This window comes from Megascapheus bottae, chromosome X, assembly GCF_031878675.1.
Source record: "Megascapheus bottae isolate mThoBot1 chromosome X, mThoBot2.hap1, whole genome shotgun sequence".
Classification (NCBI taxonomy): Eukaryota; Metazoa; Chordata; class Mammalia; order Rodentia; family Geomyidae; genus Megascapheus; species Megascapheus bottae.
In genome coordinates, this window is record NC_143547.1 from 68,116,838 (window position 1) to 68,137,012 (window position 20,175).

At 38.1% G+C, this 20,175-nt stretch overlaps 1 protein-coding gene across 1 annotated transcript; it reads right to left on the reverse strand.

Moving 5' to 3' along the window:
- Positions 1-7,305: 7,305 nt before the first annotated feature.
- On the reverse strand, positions 7,306-8,921 carry LOC150041260 (protein BEX1-like). Its single transcript, XM_090327021.1, has 3 exons — positions 8,809-8,921; positions 8,306-8,379; positions 7,306-7,939 (listed from the first exon to the last, which is right to left on the reverse strand). Exon 3 carries the CDS (start codon positions 7,932-7,934, stop codon positions 7,566-7,568), a length of 369 nt encoding a protein of 122 aa, XP_090183147.1. The 5' UTR covers positions 7,935-7,939; positions 8,306-8,379; positions 8,809-8,921; the 3' UTR covers positions 7,306-7,565.
- Between the last annotated feature and the right edge of the window lie 11,254 nt (positions 8,922-20,175).

Sequence of the window (20,175 nt, forward strand, 5' to 3'; positions counted from 1 at the left end):
CCTGATCACGTGAGGAAAACGTCACCGGTGGACTCGGGTCTCTCGCTCCCCTCCCACAGGCAGAAAGTGCGTCAGGATCCAGCCTACTTCTTTCCTTCACTACCATAAACCCCTTCCCCTGCCCTTCCCCTCCTTCACAGCATGAGGCCCTTTCATTCATTTTGGTCTTTGCTAATTCTAGAGGTCAAATGTAAGTCCCTTCACCCTATGGTGTGTCTTTATTCTTCTGTGGCTAACAGGGAGGGACTTCACCTTCTCTTAGATCGTTTAGCCACTATTACCTCACTGGATATTTTACATCATTCTCTTTTTATCCCAAGGACCCTGCTTCTCAGTCTCTGCTTTTTCTTTCTGCTTTCACATAAATGGGTACAAGTGAATTTTCCAGAAGGGAAGTAAGTAGTTGAAATAGCTATTTTATTTTGTTTATTTTTTAATATTTGTTTATTAACATACATTAGGTTTACAAGGTACAGGTTTCATTATGACATTTTCACACACATGTATACAGTATATCCTGATGAATCTTATTTCCTCTGTTAGTCTCCCTTATCTCTGCCTCCTTATTAAAGCAATTTCAACAAGTTTCACTGTTCCATTTTCATATATGCAAAGTACTTCATCATATTCATCCTCATTCACTCCCCCTCATTAATGCAAACCCTCCTGCTAGTATGCTCCTCAAACAGAGTCAGTTTCAATTTTTATGTGTGTATTAAATGCACCAAGTTTTTCACCATAGTATTTCCTATTTTCTTTTAAGTATTTTTCCCAGTTTTATTTTCCTCTCCTGGGCATGAGTTATTATGAATGAACACAAAATTAAGTACTGCTATTTCACTTGGAAGAGAATTTTTAAGACAGGAAAAATAATCTAGCAAAATTCCAAGTTTCTATTGAGAAGAGAAATCAAGTTCAGAATAGTAATCTATACCAGATAGAAAATAAATTCAGCTAGGCACATACAAACTGTACATTTAATGCTTTTATGAATAGCTTCTATAATGTTTCTAATTAAGTAGTTGTACAAAAAGAGTTTGATTCCATAAGTCAGGTATGATGAGTCCACTGCCTCTTCATCAATGACAACCTTCCATCATTCTCTCCCATTTCCCACTCCCATCCCTAATCTCAAGTTATGCAGTTTGGTTTTTTTTTTCCTTTAGATTATATACGTTGAATACAATGACTGCATTTGCTCACCCTTTCTCCCTCCTCTCATGTGCACCTCCTTAGCCCTCTTCCTCAAACTTGATTCTGCACCCAGGTATTCATTTTGATACACAGTTTGTTTGTTGCTGAGAAGTGTTATACCATTAGATTCCTTCCCGAAGTGTAACATTCTTCCATCAGTTTGTGTGTATATGCATACAATCTTGTATACGTTATCCTGAATGTTTTCATTTTAGATAGAAATATGAGAGAAAACATATGCTATTTGTCTCTCTCTGAGACAGTCTTTAGCATTTTCCATAGTTCCATTCATTTTCTTGAAAGTGGCATCATATTTATCCTTTCTGATGGATGAATAAAATTATTGTACATGTGTACCACGTTTTCTTGATCCATTCATCCATTGTAGGGCATCTGGACTGGCTCCAAGATTTGGATATCACAAATAGTGCAGCAATGAACATGGATGTGCAAGCATCATTACTATATCCTGACTTACAGTCTTCTGGGTAGATGTTCAAGATTAGTGCCGGTGGATTATATGGAAATTAGTTCTACATTCAGGTTTTTTTTTTTTTTTTTTGCCAGTCCTGGGCTTGAGCTCAGAGCCTGAGCACTGTCCTTGGACTTTCTCAAGGCTAGAGGTCTACCACTTGAGCCTCAGCACCACTTCCAGCTTTTTTCTATGTATGTGGTACCAAGCAATCGAACCCGGGTCTTCATGCATGCTAGGCAAGCACTTTAACCACTAGGCCAAACTCCCGGCCCCTACATTCCGTTTTTTGATAAAAGTCCAAACCACGTTCCAGTATGGTTGTATTACTTTACATTCCCACCATCAGTGCAATAGGGTTCCTTTTCCATAATATCCCCACCAGCATTTGTTATTGTGTTCTTAATGATGATCAGTCTTACTGAGGTATGGTGGGATTGAAGTGTTGGTTTGATTTGCATTTCCTTTTGCATTCATTGGTCATTCTTAATTCTTGGGAGTTTCTTTTTAGCCATTTATTAATTGGGTTATTGATTTGGGGAGGGTAGTTTCTTGATCTCTTTGTATGTCCCTGTTGGATATATCACTGGTAAAGATCTTCAATTCTTAGTTTGAAGCAATCCCATTTACCAAGTGTCTCTCCATTTTCCTCATGAAACTCTACTCAGAAAGTTCCTGCCTATGCCGGTAAGTTCTAAAATTTCTCCTACACTTTCCGGTAGTAGTTTTAAGGTCAGGTCTAGCATTCAGATCTTTTATCCATTGTGAGTTGATATTCGTACAATGTGACAGAGATCCAATTTCAGCATTCTATATACAGATGTCCACTTGACCAAACACTATTTCTTGAAGAGGCTGTCCTTATTGACCAAAATATATTTTTGCTCCCTTGTCAAATACAAGATGATTATAAAGAAATTGGTTTATTTCTGAGTTTTCCACTTTATTCCATTGTTCTTTGGGTCTATTTTAGGCCAGTACCAAGCTGTTTTGTTAATTATAGCTTGGTAGCAGAGTTTGAGGTCTGCATTGGTAATACCAGCATTGCTTTTTTTTTTGCCCAGATTTACTTTGGATACTCTAGGGGGGGTTTGTTACATAACAATTGTTGGATTTTTTTAAATCTTGGTTTAAGAATGACATTAAGATTTTTGTCTCTCATGTTCTTATTGTTGTTGTTTTTTGCCAGTTCTGGGGCTTGAACTCAGGGCCTGGGCACTGTCCTTTGACACTTTTTGTTGTTGTTGCTCAAGGCTAGTGCTCTGCCACTTGAGCCACAGCAACACTTCTGGCTTTTTCTATGTGGTACTGAGGAATTGAACCCAGGGCTTCGTGGGTGCTAGGCGAGCACTCTACCAGTAGGCTATACTCACAGCCCCTATCAGGTTTCTTTAAAATGCATGTGTATATAATGTTCCCAAACGAGTTAGACTTGATGGAATCTGACTGTCAGTTTTGAAATTTTGGGGCCATGGCAGTTTTCACTCAGAAGGTTAGCTTTGTTAGAGGAGAGAGGTATGGGACTCAGGCAGTTTACAGTATGGGGGAAGGCAAAGAGACACACCATACTCTCTCTCCTATCAAGGGAAAGATAGGTGCTGTTCCCCTACCCCTGACCAAATTTCAGAGTCTATCTTCTTTATTGAGATAGCTGACTCTTGTTGCTCACTTCAGAAACATACATGGGCAGGTGACCAAGGTGGTAGGTAACCTAAGTAAATGTCTTTGAGTTCTTCACTTCTGCCCTCTAAAATTCTACCCAGATAATTCAGCCTCAGCAGAAAGGAGAGGGAATACTGTTCCTGCCATGGAAATCAAATCCCTCTAAACCCCTGCATCTAATGGTTTTCATGGAGCCTGAAGAAGCAAATGCTGAAGGAAATTTTCCACCTTTAATTATTGTGAATAATTTTGAAGTAAATATTCATGTATGTGTTTTGGTGTGGCTGTAGTTTTTATTTCTTTTATTTACCTAGAAATATTTAAATTTTTGAGGAACTACTTCTGTTCTAACGTATGTATTTAGTACTGTAAAATTGCCCTATGTATTTCTTTTACCATATCCCACAAGTTATAAGTTGAGATTTTCATTTTCATTCAAAGTACCTTCTAATTCTCCTCAAACCTTTTTTTGGCTATTCTGGGATTGAACCCAGGATTCCATAAATGTACATAAAGTGGTCTACCACTAAACTGTACCTCTAGCTTGATTTCCATTTGGTTTCTTTTTTGGACTAATGGTTACTTAAGCTTGCTTTTCCTAATGTATTTATTTTATTTTTATTATTTTTTGTGGGTCATGGGGATTGAACTCTGGGCCTGGGCATTGTCCCTGAGCTCTTCAGCTCAAGGCTACCACCCTACGTCTTGAGCTACAGCCCCACTTCCCATTTTCTAGTGATCAACTGGAGATAAGAGTCTCACATTCTTTAGTGACTGGGCTGGCTTTGAACTGCGATCCTCAGACCTCAGCCTCCTGAGTAGCTAGGATTACACTCATGAGCCACTATACCCAGCTGTTCTTCCCTAATTTAAAAGGGAATTTTTCAATATCTTTCTCTTATTGGTTTCTCATTTAATTCCATTATGTTCAGAGACTATAAGTTTTAAATATGAATCATATTAACATGATTACAACCTATAGGCATGAATATGAATATATTAATAACTGTTATATGTACATGTGAAACAGGCAAATACTCTATTGTCGTTGGTAGCAAGTTCTACAAATGTCAATTAGATAATATTTTTCATAGTGTTCTTGAACTCTGCTTGGATCTGCTTTATTTATCACTTTTTTGCCAGTCCTGGGCTTGCGCTCAGGACCTGAGCAATATCTTAGGGCTTTCTCAAGGCTAGTGCTTTACCACTTGAGCTACAACACCACTTCAGGCCATTTATGTTACCAAGGAATGGAACCCTTGTCTTTGTGCATGCTAGGCAAGCACTCTACCACTAGGCCAAACTCCTGGCCCCCTCCAACCTCTTTTTTAAGTTTTCTTTTTTCTCTTAGGGCATTCCCCTAATCTTATGATGTTAACTTTGACTGAACCTTTGGCAAGTTATGAGAAAAATTTATCTATTCCTTTTGTGGAGACCTGTCACATTAAAGGAAAAAAGGGAAGCTCATATAACATAAAGAAATGATATACAGACAAATGCATACAGATTGATAGATGTGGTTGCAACTTCCATGAAAACTTGGTCTTGTTCCATTATTGTCTTTTAGACACTTTCTGCTGATTATTGCGAGTATTTTACATGGAGCTTGACCACTCGTGTGGTATTCCTTTAGGTGCCCCCTTTAAAACAAAGCAGCATTTTTTTTAAAAAAAAAAAAGCTAAGGAGAAGTGCTTATCAGAGGAGCCTTTTTTCATAAACTAGAATCCTACACTTGTCCTTCTCTAAGGGAAACTTGGATCTACTTGAACATAAAAGGATATACATTTTTCTAGGCATATGTATGTCAAATCTTCTGTCATGGGCATGCTGTCAGTTGATTCATGAACTTCATTTCTTCTGGTGAATGTACTGCAGAACACCTTCCATGATATACAAGCAAAATTCTTTCATTTTCCAATGAAACTTAGACTAACACTGATTGATAGTCAGGAACAAAAATTCTGGTAGTATATAAACTTCTTTGGTTATGGATTTCTCTGCTTTTTGCAGCCCTAGCTTTTCTAGAAACTTCTGTCTTGCACAATTGTGTCATAACTTCAAAGCCTGAAAGAGGAAGAATTACTTAGCCTGAGTATGTATGTTATATATGTATATTATTTCTTGCATCACCAGATTCAGTATGCTGGCACATACCTGTAATCCTAAGGACTTGAGAGTCATCAATACAAGGCCATGCTAGACAGTTATTGAGATCCTATCTGAAAACCAAAATAATAAAACTGAATTAGCAAGGTAATAGAGTAGTTCACGTGATAGATTATTGGATTCAATATCCAGTACTGCAAAAAAAACAACACTGTCTTCATACATAAAATATAGGTTTTCATCACTTGATAAACATACTGGAAAGTGGCCATTGTGTCCCAAGTTATTGGAGATATAACTCCAATACTCTCCTTATAAGACCTTTATAAAATCCCTATATTTAAGTGGCACTCATATACTTCCTTGATCTCCTGGTGTCTCAACCGAATCTATAAAATGTTACATTCACAGCTTTCAGATGGAAGCGAGCTGGTATGAAAATTGATTGTCTCAGATTAAAAGGAAGCTGCTAGCCAGGAGCTGGTACCCAGGAGCTGGTCCATGCCTATATTCCTATCTACTCAAACAGGGATTTGAGGATCACAGTTGAAAGCCAGCACAGGCAGGAAAATCTATGGGAGTCATGTCTAGTAAATTAAAAAACAAAACAAAACAAAACAGAAGTGGAACTGTGAAGCTAATGGTAGAGCACTAGCCTTTAGTAAAACAATTCAGGGACAGCACTCAGGCCATGAGTTCAAGTCCCAGGACAGCACACACAAGAATCTGTTCTCTAATTTATCCAATCTATTCTTGCTGAAATGATCAACAAGTTTTCTGGAAGAAAACTACCCCCAAGGAAAGAACTAGATACAGTCTTTCCAAATAGCTGAACAGAGAAACAATGTTTTCTAGGACAGTGAGCACTCATAGGATGTTTCCCCTAAAAATAAGTGAGGGAGGGTGCGAAGTGTGTGCCTTACGTGGTAAAGTACCTATGTGAGGCCTTGAATTCAAACTCTATGATCACATAGACATAGAGAAAAGGTACCAAATCAAATATTTCATTCAAAGAAATCAGTGATATTTTAGCAACTTGAAGAGAGTTGTGATCATTTATAGTAGTGCTGGGCCAATATAGGAAGCAAGCCTTAGTATATGTAACAATACCCAAGAAAGGAGGTGAATGGGATACATACAACAGCAAAGAAATGAAGTGCTTATCCTTTATCTCACAGTACTTGAGTCCATGAAAGGGCTCACCTTAAGAACATCCCTTAAATGAAATGTACTTTTAAATGGTTAGGTTCTGAAAACTTGAGAAAGGTCACAAATTTATTATCTCATCAAGTCCATACTTCTGCCCTGGAAGGTGATTACTTAACCTTATGGGTGAGCATAATGATCGTTAAAGGCATGTATAATTTCTAAACTGCTCAGAGTTAAACTATAATTCAGATTGCCACAAGGGTTTAGTACGTGCTGACAACTGCTTTTATAAAGTGGCTCAATTCTTGTAATACGTGTTTCATAGCTTTTTTAAACTTTAGACTTTTCTTAGAAGGTATTCCCTAATCATTCCATTTTATCTTTTTATCTTCAATTAGCTGTATATGGAGGTTTCAACTTAATATGTCCATTATGTGTGCAATCCATTTTTATCTATCATCCCTTTTATCATTGTCCCCACCTCCCACTTGTTTCAAGTTTCCTCATTCTATTTCACATCTGTTTATTGAATATTCTGACTGTATTTATCCATAATTCTTCTCTCTGTTCTCTGCCCCCTCCTGTATTGCTTTGAAAAATGAAAAATTATGAAGAAAATAAAAATATTGTTCGTTCCATCAGAGAGATCTACACTATTTGCATACATATTCATATTTTTATATTTATATATAAATAAGGTTGTAAGTAAAAAAAGAATAGCTTGCTTTTTTAAATTGCTTTATTAACTTCACAATATATGATGAGCATCTTTCCATGCAATAGATAAATTCTCCAGCTAACAAAAATCTTACAGATGGGGTCCAAACCACAACATTCAGTTAGCAGCTGGTAAGAGGAGACCCACAAGGAACATCAAAAGATTTACAAGAATACGTCACAAACATGTAGGTGTGGGAAGCAGGGGTCTCTCGCTATTCACTTGAGGGAGCACATCAGGATTCGGGATTCAGGATTGGAGACTTAGGGCATAAGGCAAAACTCATCATGGTGCTCATGGTGGGGGGGGTCGGTGCTAACTGCCCGCAGACTATGGCTCAACTGCCTTTCCCTCAGCTTCTCCATGAGCTGTCTCACCTCCTCCCCAAACCTTTCCATATTCTCTTCCCTCATCCGTGCCTGGGGCTCTCCCAGCCTATGCATCAGATCCCATCTATAGTGCAGGACAGGCTGCCTAACCCGGAATCGCCTGCGATTCCCTCTAGGCACTGTGGCTTCCGACGCCTGAGCCACGGGCTCCTTTTTAGTCGCAACGTGCTTCTTTTCTTCCTTTTCCTCATGTGCATTTTCCACGTCGACGGTTTTGGCTGCTTTTTCCTGTTTGGACTCCATTGCTCCTAGGAGAAAAAGAAGAGAAGAGTCTGAATTCGTGGTTGGTTAATCAGCACCGAGGACAGGGGCCCACTATGCATCTTCAACATCCAGAGGACTGGATTTCCATAGCCTTTGGTAAATTTTATTCTTGCATCCAAGAGGCTATGCGCTTCTTCTAGAAGGCCTCAAGCCTATGCCCCTCCCTCACCAAAGCCCACCATTTTCCCTGCGGATCCATTTCCAGGCCTCTGCAGGAATCAAAATGGAGGACGGAGACGAGACAGAAAGGACTGCTGGGGTGTGTGGGGGGGGGGGTCCTCAACATAGACATCGCTGTATGTTCCTCCCCTCTCCAGCTGCCGCCCCCCAGAAAAGCCTCATGCGCCCACCTGGGCCTATCCTTGCTGTTTTCTCCTCCTCTGGATTACCACTGCGCGGTGCTGCGCCAAAGTGCCCTGCAGACCTGTAGATAGCCAGATGGTGTAAAGAAGCCCGAGGTGCTGCAGCCCTCCACCCCTCGCCCAACTCCTTCCTCGTCGCCCCTGTTTCCCATCATGGCACCTTCCCCACCGTCCCCCCGCCTGGTGCCCGCCCCCGCGCTGACCACCATTTTCTGCAGCAAGCAGGCCGGGGGGCGGGGCGCGGCCGTGGGAAAAGCTGGCGTTCATGGCGCAGGCAGGTGTCTCCACAGGGGCGCAGCCTCGGGACCGCCGCTCCGCACACTCCAGGCCCCCTGCCGTCTGCTCCCGCCAATGGCCGCGCCAGGGTACAGGGGCTTCTGCCTTACCCACTGTGCCTCCGCCCGAGGTGGCAGGACCTGACCTGGGGGTCCGCAGGTGGGGTCCGTGTTCGCATGCCAACACAACCCCGGGATCCCCGCCGAATCCCTCACCTTCTCTCTCCCGCCTGTAGGCCGCGGTGACTGGCGTGTACTAGGAGTCTCAGAGCAGGTACCGCCGCAGACAAGCGAGCGGCTCAGCCAGTGCTAGTTGCAGCTGGCGTTGCAGCCCAGCGCGTGCGCATTCGCACAGAGCAGTCATGTGAGGCCTGCATCCCAGGCAGAGGCTCCGCCTCCGCATCCTGCCATCTCTTGCTGCCCAGAGCCCGAACGGGAGGGAAGGGGAGGGGGGTGGGGGGAGGCCCCTTGCACCAAATTCTGGTTAGTGTCTGAGGGCTGGATCCTGTTGCTATGGCTTCTTTGTGTATTCCTGGCCTTTCTCTGCCGGCCAGGGAGGGGCAGTATCTGCTCAGAAAGCTGTTGATCATTCCCTGTTCTGTGACGAATTGCTTGTCCTTCTCTGTTCCTAGGATACACCCTTTCTCTCTTGCTGTCCTCCCAGCAACGAGAGCTCTCCATTTTACACTCCAATAAAAATGTACGAAAGAGGTGCACTAGGAAAAGGGTCTGCGTGGATCTTTCTTTTTCGTTGCTCCCCTATATTGTCTTTTTCTAGTTTTGCATGAAACACAAAGCATATTTTTAAAGAAAAGAACAAAATGGTTATTTTTATTGCAAAAACAGGATTAAAGTTGGAATAAAATCCCAGCCATCTGTCTTTTCTGCTGTCATTATATAAATATAGACTCTACAGGCAGCTGCTTTTTTAGAACTTGGAAAGAGGCAAGACAGCTGATGGCTCCTCTTGCGAGGGGCCCCTAGGCACGTGATGCTCTCCTAAGAGGTGAGCCAAAGAGAATGTAGTCCAACAAAACCTTGTCAGATTTTTCAGATGGAAAATCAAACTCCCTCACAAATTTCTGTTTCAAATGAATGTAAGCATGTCAGTATTTACAAATTAAATTATCATATATTTAGATAATCCGAAGGGATTGACAATAAACCTATTATAGAACTATTAATTGAATGCAAAGTTGAACTTATACAATACATATGCAAAACAATTGTGTTCTTATATGCTAGAAATGACGGAACTGAAATGTAAAGTATTATTTATACTATTATTGCTTATCACATACATATTACACCTTCAAAATGTGAAATATTTTCAAATAAAATTTATGCACTTAGAATAGCTGTATACAAAAACTATAAAACTGTTGAAATAAATTAATACAGAAATAATTAAGCATATACCATAATACTCTTTCCAAGATTAAATTAACCTATAAATAAGGGATGCTTAAAATCAAATTCTCAGAAGACATCTTTGCATATATTGACAAGCTTACATGAAAATTTATGGGCAAAAAATAAATAAAAAAAACAAGGACATAGAATACCAAAAAAAGAGAAAACTCCACAAACCTTGAGGATTAAATTGTATTTCAAGACTGAAGATGGTGTAATAGAGGTGGAATGGTAGTATACATATGCTTAATGATCAGTAGCACAGAATAAAATCTAGGACTCTGTGTGTGTATATGTGTGTGTGTATGTGTGTGTGTGTGTGTGTGTGTGTGTGTGCCAGTGCGTACAATAATGGTAGTAAGACTTGAACTCAGAGTCCAAAGCTGTCACTTAGCTTTTGCCACTTACAGAACCACTTGAGCCGTAGCTTACTACCAAATTTTTGTTGGTAAACAGGAGATAGGAATTTCATTAACTTTTCTGCTCCAGGCTTTTAAAAATCATGATTTTCATATCTCAGCCTCCTTAGTAGCTACAATTACAGGTCTGAGCCATTGGTGCCTAGTATAGACTATAGAAGCTAACCTATATATATATATATACACACATATATATACACATATATATATATATACACATATATATATATATACTGTTAATTTGCACAATGGTGTCCAGGTAACCAATGGGCAGAGTATTCTCTTTTTAACAAGTCAAACTGAAACAACTAGAAAATATACAGAGGAATAAGAATAACCTGGCTTTTTGGGTTAACTACAAACTAAACAAATACATTTAAAGTGGATCCTAGTCTTAACTATAAAAGCTCAAATGCTAAAACTTCTAGAATAACTTATAGAAAAGTACTATTGTCTGCAGAACACAAAGATTCCTTAGGAAACAAAAAAAATCACAAAGGAACAAATGTAAAATTCGTCTTAATAAAATTTAAAACTGTCTTTTAGAAATCTAATTAGGAGCCAGGTGCTGGTAGCTCACACCCATAATCCTGGTCACTCAGGAGGCTGAGATCTGAGGCTTGAAATTAGCCTGGGCAGGAAAAATCTATGAGATTCTTATTAAACACCACACACACAAAAATAGCCATAAGTATGTTTCATAATGTTAGAAAGCTATCCTGGAGTTCAAGCCCTAGGGCCATCACACACACACACACAATATATATATATATATATATATATATATATATATATATATATATATATATATATATATAGGGGTAGGGTGGTAGCCTTGAGGGGAAGAGCTCAGAGACAACACCCAGGCCCAGAGTTCAAGCCCATGACTGACCAAAAACAAAAAAATAACTATATATGGAGAGAGGGCTATACATATAAAGTCCAGGCATTGATGTGCTCTTCATGTCATGTAGTCAATGCCGCTTACGAAGCTGGACAGGAAGATCCCTTGAACCCTGAAGTTTGAGGCCAGTCTTGTTAGTAAGTGAGATCCAATCATCCCAATAAAAGCAGGACACTAGGAGAAAAGATTCATAATACACACCTGACAAAGGATTATGACATATATCATAACATGGACAAAGAACTAGTAAGATACAAAATGAGAAAACAATGTGACAATAAATCAGAAGATTACAGTGATCAAAAACATGTACAAGTTGGCAATGAGCTCATTAAAACAGTTACAGTTATAGGTTCTGATAATCTCAAATTCTTTTCTTGTCCTGGTCCTGGGGCTTGAACTCAGAGTCTGGGTACTGTGCTTGAGCACTTTTTTTTTCCTCAATACTAATCCTCTTCCACTTGAGCCTCAGCTCAACTTCCAGCTTTCTTTTAGTGATTGGAAATAAAAGTCTCATGGAATTTCCTACAAGCGCTGGGTTTGAACTGTGTTCCTCAGATCACAGCTTCCTAAGTAGCTATGATTACAAGAATGAACCACTAGCCCCTGGTAATCTAAAGTACTTTTGATAACATGAAACAACTACAACTCACATTCATTGCTTGTGAGATGTTCAACTACTTTGAAAAACTTTGGAGAGATTTCTTTACAAAGTTAAGCTTAATTTGATTCAAGTTCTGGGCATGCTTGTATGAAATACCATGGTAAGACCACTAACACATAGGAAAAAAAGATGAATGACAGAAATAAAGAATAGGACCTCTTCAGGATGTGACTACTAGTGGGAGGAGGAAGGGAAAATGGAGAGGATGAAAAAGGATGAAACATACTTTATGGACATGTGTAAAATATGGAGGAATGAAGCTTGCTGAGATTGGCTTGGGAATGGGAGTGGACACGAAAGAGAGTGACAGAGAGGGTGAATCTGATGAAAACATATTATATGTATATATGGACAGGTAAAATTTTAATCCCATTGTACCGCTAATTTATACTAATAAAAACATGATAAAAGTACAACTTACCACTTACCATATTTTCTACAAATTCCAGTGTTAGGAATTTTTCCATCATAAATATTCACACAGAAATATTCATAGCAATGTCATCTGTGATTTCCTCCAAGTAATAAAATCTAAATATCTACTAACAATGAAACAAATAAAGAAATCCTATGTGTTGATACTTTGGAACATAGCTAAACTATTAAAAGGAACAAGCTATTAATAAAGCAATAACAAGTGTTCTCTTAACTTGGCTGAGAATCAGCTGTTTTAGATTGCACATAGAGGTGAGTTCATGCCTTATTTATCTTTCTGTACTTCATTAATTTCCAGTTCCATCCATGCTATCACTGTTTCATTGGTAGGATTTCACTCTTCCGTATGGTAGAATAGTATTCCTTTGTGTACATGTGTATATCAACTCTACAATGACAATAAATTTAAAAAAGAGGAGAACTCAATAGCTGGTTGTTGGAGACCATCCTACACCTTAGTCTTCAATAACATTATCAGGCTGAATCCTAAAAGAGAAGGGAAAAAAACAGGTATGATTTGATACTAGTCATTTTTACATTGTCTATTCAGTTTTACATCATATATAGTAAATATGAATAGCATTCTCACTGTATATAGGGCCTTTTTTCCCATACCAACATTGCATATACAAAAACTATTACCACAAGTGAAAAATCAACAAGGGAAAAAGTATGCAACCCTACCTCACAAAATACTGGATAAAAACACCTACAAACTTCATCCAAAGCTTACATAAAAATTAAAACTTAATAAAAACAAAAGAGCTATCATGCTGGTAGGGTGATTTTGCATCACCCTAGGCAGAGATATTAGAACAGTGTATGCCACTGCTAATGTAATGGTCAGAAGTACTTTTAATCAAGCAAGAACAAAGTTTTCATGATTATGCTAACTATACTGAGAAGCTTCACTGAACAATAGAAATAGTTTATGAATTCATAATTCACATCCCCGAATGTTTTCTTTTTCTTCCCCCTCACCCCCCACCAGTCTTGGGACTGGACCTCAGGGCCTGCGCACTGTCCTTGGGCATTCTCAAGGCTAATACGCTCCACCACTTGAGTCACAGCACCACTCCTGGCTTTTTCTGTGTATGTAGTACCAAGGAATCAAGCCTGGGTCTTTGTGCATGCTAGGCAAGCACTCTACCACTAGGCCAAACTCCCAGCCCTATGATTGCATGTTTTATGGTTAGGTGACTCATCAAAACAAATCTGTCTTTAAACTGAATTCTCATCTTCCTGCTATTAAAATGAACTTGCAAACTAATAATGCTTCCTGGAAATCAAAAGGTACTTAGGAGTAGCAAACATTTTAAAATGGTACTGTGCTAGCAAAAGATGCTAATATACATCATTCAAGGAAAATTGGCCAGCTGGTACTTCATTTCTCAGAAACTGTGTTATCAATAATATTTTAGTATATGGAGCTATTATATAATTTTACCTTGTAAACATGATTTGTATTTTTGCTAAATATAGAGTTTGAACTAAAATATTATTTAATAAATATATACCTTACCTAACATTTTCTTTGAACTGCTGAAAACACATAGAATTGTTCAAAAATATATTTAGAGCTGCTAACATTGTACAAGCAAAATTAAAGTTATTAAATTTTAATTCTGAATTGAAAAAAAAAACCAAAGAGCAAATTCATTTTACAGAGAGACTAATAGGCCTAGGAAGTAAATTACTGATTGAAAAATATATTGGAAGTTGTATTGTGGCTCAAGAGGTAGGACGATAGCCTTGAGCTGAAGAGCTCAGGATCAATGCCTAGACCCAGAGTTCAAGTCCCACAACCACCACCACCACCAACAACAACAACAACAACAACAAACCCACCTCAATATAAAAATAGCCTATTTACACTGAAAAAAGTAAGTCAGACTGAGAAATATGGTCACATATTTTAAGATGGTGGATATTAGACCCAAAGTACAACCTTCTAGAAAAACATTCACAGTAGCATATGGCTATATAAACAATTAGTATAGTATATGCAAGGTCTAGTACTGGAATGCACATGCCTTCACACACATACACCACACATGCACACACATACACACAGAAGATGAACAACATTTTCATTCTTACTTCCCCCCACAAACATATAAATATGAACAATTATGCAAACACAAAAAAGGTTTTTTTCATAAGCCAGTTACCTGTGGCTCATAACTATACTACTAATTACTAATGAGGATGAGACCTAAACATCAAGGTTTGAAGACAGCCCAGACAGACAAATCCAGGAGACTCTTTTTTTAAAGAATTTATTAACATTGATTTTTACATCATATTTCAAATGACGCGTTTAACAAACAAGTATTCAAGAAGGGAATCTCTATATACAATCACTGGCACTTAGATTTTAGAACATAATCAAAGTTAGGCTGAGGGTTTGTATGTCATAGATACATACTAATCTATGTAATAAAACATTATGTCTATAGTCATAAATTTTTATGTCTATGTAGTTGTGTTTATATTTCCAATACCATGTCCATAGCATTGGGTATGCAAATATTCAGTTGTCGCTCTTGTACTGTTTGGATCTAATAGCCACATATAGAGGATACCATGCACCTTTTGTTCCTTTGGTCTTGACTTGTCTCACTCAACATGATTCGCTCTAGATTCATCCACTTCCCTGTGAATGCCATTATTTTATCTTGTCTCTTGGTTATGTAGAATTCCAGTGTGTGTGTGTGTGTGTGTGTGTGTGTGTGTGTGTGTGTGCCACATCTTTTTGTATCCATTTATCTGCAGTAGGGCATCTGGATTGAAATCCAGGAGACTCTTATCTTCAGTTAATCAGAAGATATCCATAAGTGGAGGCATGACTCGTGGTAGAATGTCAGCTGGAAGCAAAAGAATCTGAGCAAGAGCATGATGCCCCGAGTTCAAGCCTCATGTTATTTACCAAAAAATAAAAAGCCTTCACAAGAGCTAAGGAAACCAACTGAGAGAACAGTTAAAAAGGATAGGAGGGAAAGTTTTACATCATGAACATCACTCTTTTCTGAGATCCAGAATAAACTGATCAGAAATAAGTCTGTGTATGGGGCTGAGAATGTGACTTAGTGTTAGAGTGCTTACCTAGCATGCAGGAAGAACTGAGTTAGATTCCTCAGTACCACAAGAACAGAGAAATCCAGAAGTGGCTCAAGTGGTAGAGAGCAAGCCTTAAGCACAGAGAGGCTCAGAAATGGTGTCAAGGCCCTGAGTTCAAGCCCCAGGAGTGGCAAAAAACAAAACAAAACAAAAACAAGCAAGAATAAATAAATAGGATTACATCAAACTGGAAAAAATTCTGCTTAGCAAAAGAAAAAAAAGTGAAAAGAGAACCTAAATAATAGGGGGAAATATAAAATAACTCACTAGCAAAAATACAACTCAGTAAACAAATCAAAGAACAAACATTTCTCAATAGTAGGCATAAAGGTGCCAGGAGTTTGGCCTAGTGGTAGAGTGCTTGCCTAGCATGCACAATTCCTCAGTACCACATAAATAGAAAAAAATCCGGTAGTGGTGCTGTGCCTCAAGTGGTAGAGTTCTAGCTTTGAGAAAGTCCAAGGACAGTGCTCAGGCCCTGAGCTCAAGCCCAGGACTGGAAAAAAAAGGAGGCATAAAATGGCCTCCTTGTATATGGAAAAAGTCCTTAGCATCAGTTATCATCAGAAAAATGCAAATTAAAACTGCAATAATATATTGCCTATCCCCAGTAAGAATGGCTATTATTAAAAAATAAAACATAGAAAATACTATATTTTGTTTCACACTATTAATGGGAATATAAATTAGTATAGCTACCATGGAAAACATGATAGGGCAATTCAAAAAATGAAAAATAAATCTAATATAAGAACCACTCCTGGCTATTTATCCCAAGGAAATCAAGTCAATATTCAAAGAGATATCTGGACTCTTGTGTTTATTGTAGTACTATTTGCAATAATCAGATCAACATTATGACCATCACCCAATGATTTGATAAACTGTGATAAATATGTGTGCAATATAAATGTGATACATCAATAATATATGTACATGTACATGATGAAATATTGTTTAGCCTTAGAAAAAAGGAAATTCTGTCATTTTTCAACAGCATGAAATCACTTGGAAAAAATTGTTATGCTGTGTGAAATAATCCAGGAGCAGAAAGGTAAATATAATATGATCTCCTTTATAAGTGAAATCTACATTATAGCTGAGCTCATAGAAGAGACTGGGCATGGGATATCACATAAATATTGATTGAAGGATATAAAATTCCAGTTAGGAAAAATACATTCATTGTCAACATGGAAACTGTGATAAAATAGTCTCTCATTGCAGAGTAGATTTTTAGTGTTCTCAATATGAGAAAAAAGTAATGTTTCATTTACTTGGTTTACTTTGAAATGTCCTGGTGTACATGATAAATATATTCAAATTTCATATTCCAATTAAAATAATTAAAAAGAAATTTCTGTCTATACTAACGGTGAATATACAAGCTATTAAATTACTGTACTCAGTTTTCTAAATTGCACAAAAAGCACTACAGAAGCCTGGTGCTGGTGGGTCATGCCTGTAATCTAGCTACTCAGGAAGCTGAGATGTGAGGATTAAGATATGAAGCCAGCCTTGGCAGGAAAATCTGTGAGACTTATATCTCCAACTAACCACCCTAAAATCAGAGGTGTAGCTATGGCTTAAAGTGATAGAGCATAACCTTGAGCAAAAGAGCTCAAGGAGAGTGCCTAGGCCCTGAGTTCAAGCCACATGACTGACAGTGCTATTATAACAATATTAAACTCTGCTAGGATCAATAGAACCTACAATTCCTTATCTCTTACTCCAATCAATGTCCTTCCATAAGTTTCAGGAAGAAAATTTTAAAATGACTATTGTGAAGTATAGCTGCCTAACACATCTTCTTGTTAGCTTCTTGTGAGAGTATTTGCTGCAATTGGAAGTTAAGGTATCTCTTTGTCTTAATCTATTAGTACTCTCAGTCAAAACTAGGGAAACAAGTGCTTACATTTCCATACCAAAACTTAAACTGGTATCTGCTTCTTACTCACTAAGATGTAATATCTTCTTACTAAGCTATAATGCCTAGAGGATTATCTGGTGATTCTCTACATACCAATAAGTTTTTGCCTCTATTACAACAATAATTTCTTAATAATTGTGACAACAATTCTGTTATTTAAAAATATCTTCTGACCATTAGACTTTATTTTTCTGCCAGTCCTGGGCTTGAACTCAGAGCCTGAGCACTGTCCTTGGGTTTTCTCAAGGCTAGAGCTCTACCACTTGATCCACAGCACCACTTCTAGCCTTCTGTTTTCTATGTATGTGGTACTGAGGAATTGAACCTGGGTCCTTTGTGCATGCTAGGCAAGCACTTTACCACTAGGCCCAACTCCTGGCCACTAGATTTTATTTTTTACAGTATTGAAGTTTGAACTCAGAACCTTTTGCATGTTCTCTATCACTTGACCTAAGCTGCTAGTCCAAACCATTAATAATCTTTCCTGGAATCATTTATTTTAAACTAGTGCCAGCTGCATTCATAATAATCCAGTTTTCCTAATTCCATATGTCCATCAAAATAATGCCATTGCCCCATTAATAAGGAAATGGAAAGACATGGAAAACATATTAAGTGACGTATACCAGATCCGAAGAAAGTCTCCATGGTTTGCCTCATTGATAATGATTAGTATATGTCTAGGATAGTCCTGGAAGAGGATCACAACAGCTCAATAGCTATGTACATATGACCATAGAAGATGATGATAAGCAGAGTTAACTCTAAGATACGGAAACAAGAGAGTTTTCTTTGCTGTTGTTGATTTTTAATGTACTGTGTGAAGTTATTTCTCTTTTGTTTATCCCCTGTTGTCACTGTATTTGATTCTGGTATCCTGTGTCCCGTATATATGTTTATCTGAATTGGTGAAGGGAAGGGAAACAAGATGGTGAGAGAAAAGACAAAGGGTGAACCAATGCAACAGCAATACTCACAAAACAATATGGTGGAAATGAACTTTACAACTTGGGAAGATGGGAAGGAAAAGGTGAGAAAAATGAGAGAGGGGGTAACAATGTTCAACAAGAAATGTACTCTTTGCCTTATGTATGTACTCTTTGCTCTCTGCACATCACCTTCACAATAAAATTAAATTTATAAAAAGAAAAAACGAATTTTATACATTCACCAATCTAGTGCTTATTTTTAAATGAAAAAAACTAACAAATCTATTTAGATAAGTATTAGAAAATCTTTAGCAGGAAATATTTGTGATATGATAGGTGGCTGATTTCTATTAACGGCCAGTTTCTTTGGTATGGTTCTATACGTTTTAGGAAACATAAAGAGGATGAAGATATTTGGGGAAATGGAAAACCAAATCTGAATGAATCTGACGAGGAAAAGTGGGATGTTACAGCCGCAGTCATGAAGGGAATAATAGAGGCTAGGAAAATAGGGAAAGTGGCAGTAACTAAAGGGAGCACTTTGATTAAAGTACAATGTTTGTATGTGTAAATACCACAGTGAAACCCCTTTGAACATATCATATGCTTAAAGAATGAATATTAGGAATGTAAAATAAATCCTTTATGCTGATGGGTACTAATGGAAGGGAAAAGGTGAAGAGAGGCGGTTCTTTATGTATTTTGTGTTTGAAAATTTGAAGTCTATTTGTGTGAAAATGAAACAATGAAGCTTGTTAAGATTGGTTTTGGAAAGGGCAAGAGGGAATTAGGGATAATGATAGAGGAGGTGAACTGATTAAGGTACATTGAATGCATATGAACATGTCAAAACAAAACCCTCTTGTACTACTAAATGATGCAAGTAAAAATGTGTGTGGAGGGAGGAATAGGTATGACACTAATTAGGATAGGAGGACACGATAGCAAAATCAAACTAATAAATATTTGTGATAAATTTAGAGATCTGAAAAATCTGAAGGCAGGAAGCTATGGAATTATGGCTTCAGTAATCTGCCTAATAAAAGGTTTTCACATGCTCAAGGGCCCCACAAGAAGAGTAGGCTCAAATTGTACTGTACATTTTGATCTTCAAAAAATGTGTCTGCCTGCAGGGTCTATATTTATATTATGACTTCAGCAGCAGAAACAGGTGGCTGAGCCTTTTTGCTTCCCATCTTGAATCATTTTTTCAAATGTACACCTCTTTAGCATATTTCTAATTATAAAAATCATGCTTATGGAAAAATTAAAAAAAAAGAAAATTATCTGGACAAAAGTACAAAAAAAATCAATACCTTCTTTCCTTAACTTACCCCAGTCCCTCCAATTTGGTTTCAAGGATTAAATAAATAGTAAGGTGTCTATTAATGGCTGAATGGAGCATGAGGAAGGAGAAACAATCTTTTCTGTTTTCGAAGCCCAGAAAGGGGTGAATAATGTTCTCTCAACATAGCCACTACAAAAAAAAAGTAGCAATAGTTCATATAAGTATGGAAAGATATAGCTCCCTGGTAATTGGAGAAAGGCAAATTCCAACCTTAAGGAGAGGGGGCCACTTTTGACCTCTAGAATTGGCAAAGACAAAAATGAGTGACAGGGCCTGGTGTAGTGGTGGGGGGGAGGTAGGAGGTTGGTAGAGCTGTCCACTTGTACAGCACTGCTGGTGGGAGGGGGAAGTGGGGACCAGAGTTGGAGGATGACATAATCCTCACGTGACCAAAAGCTGACGAGAGCTCAAGTCCTTATAT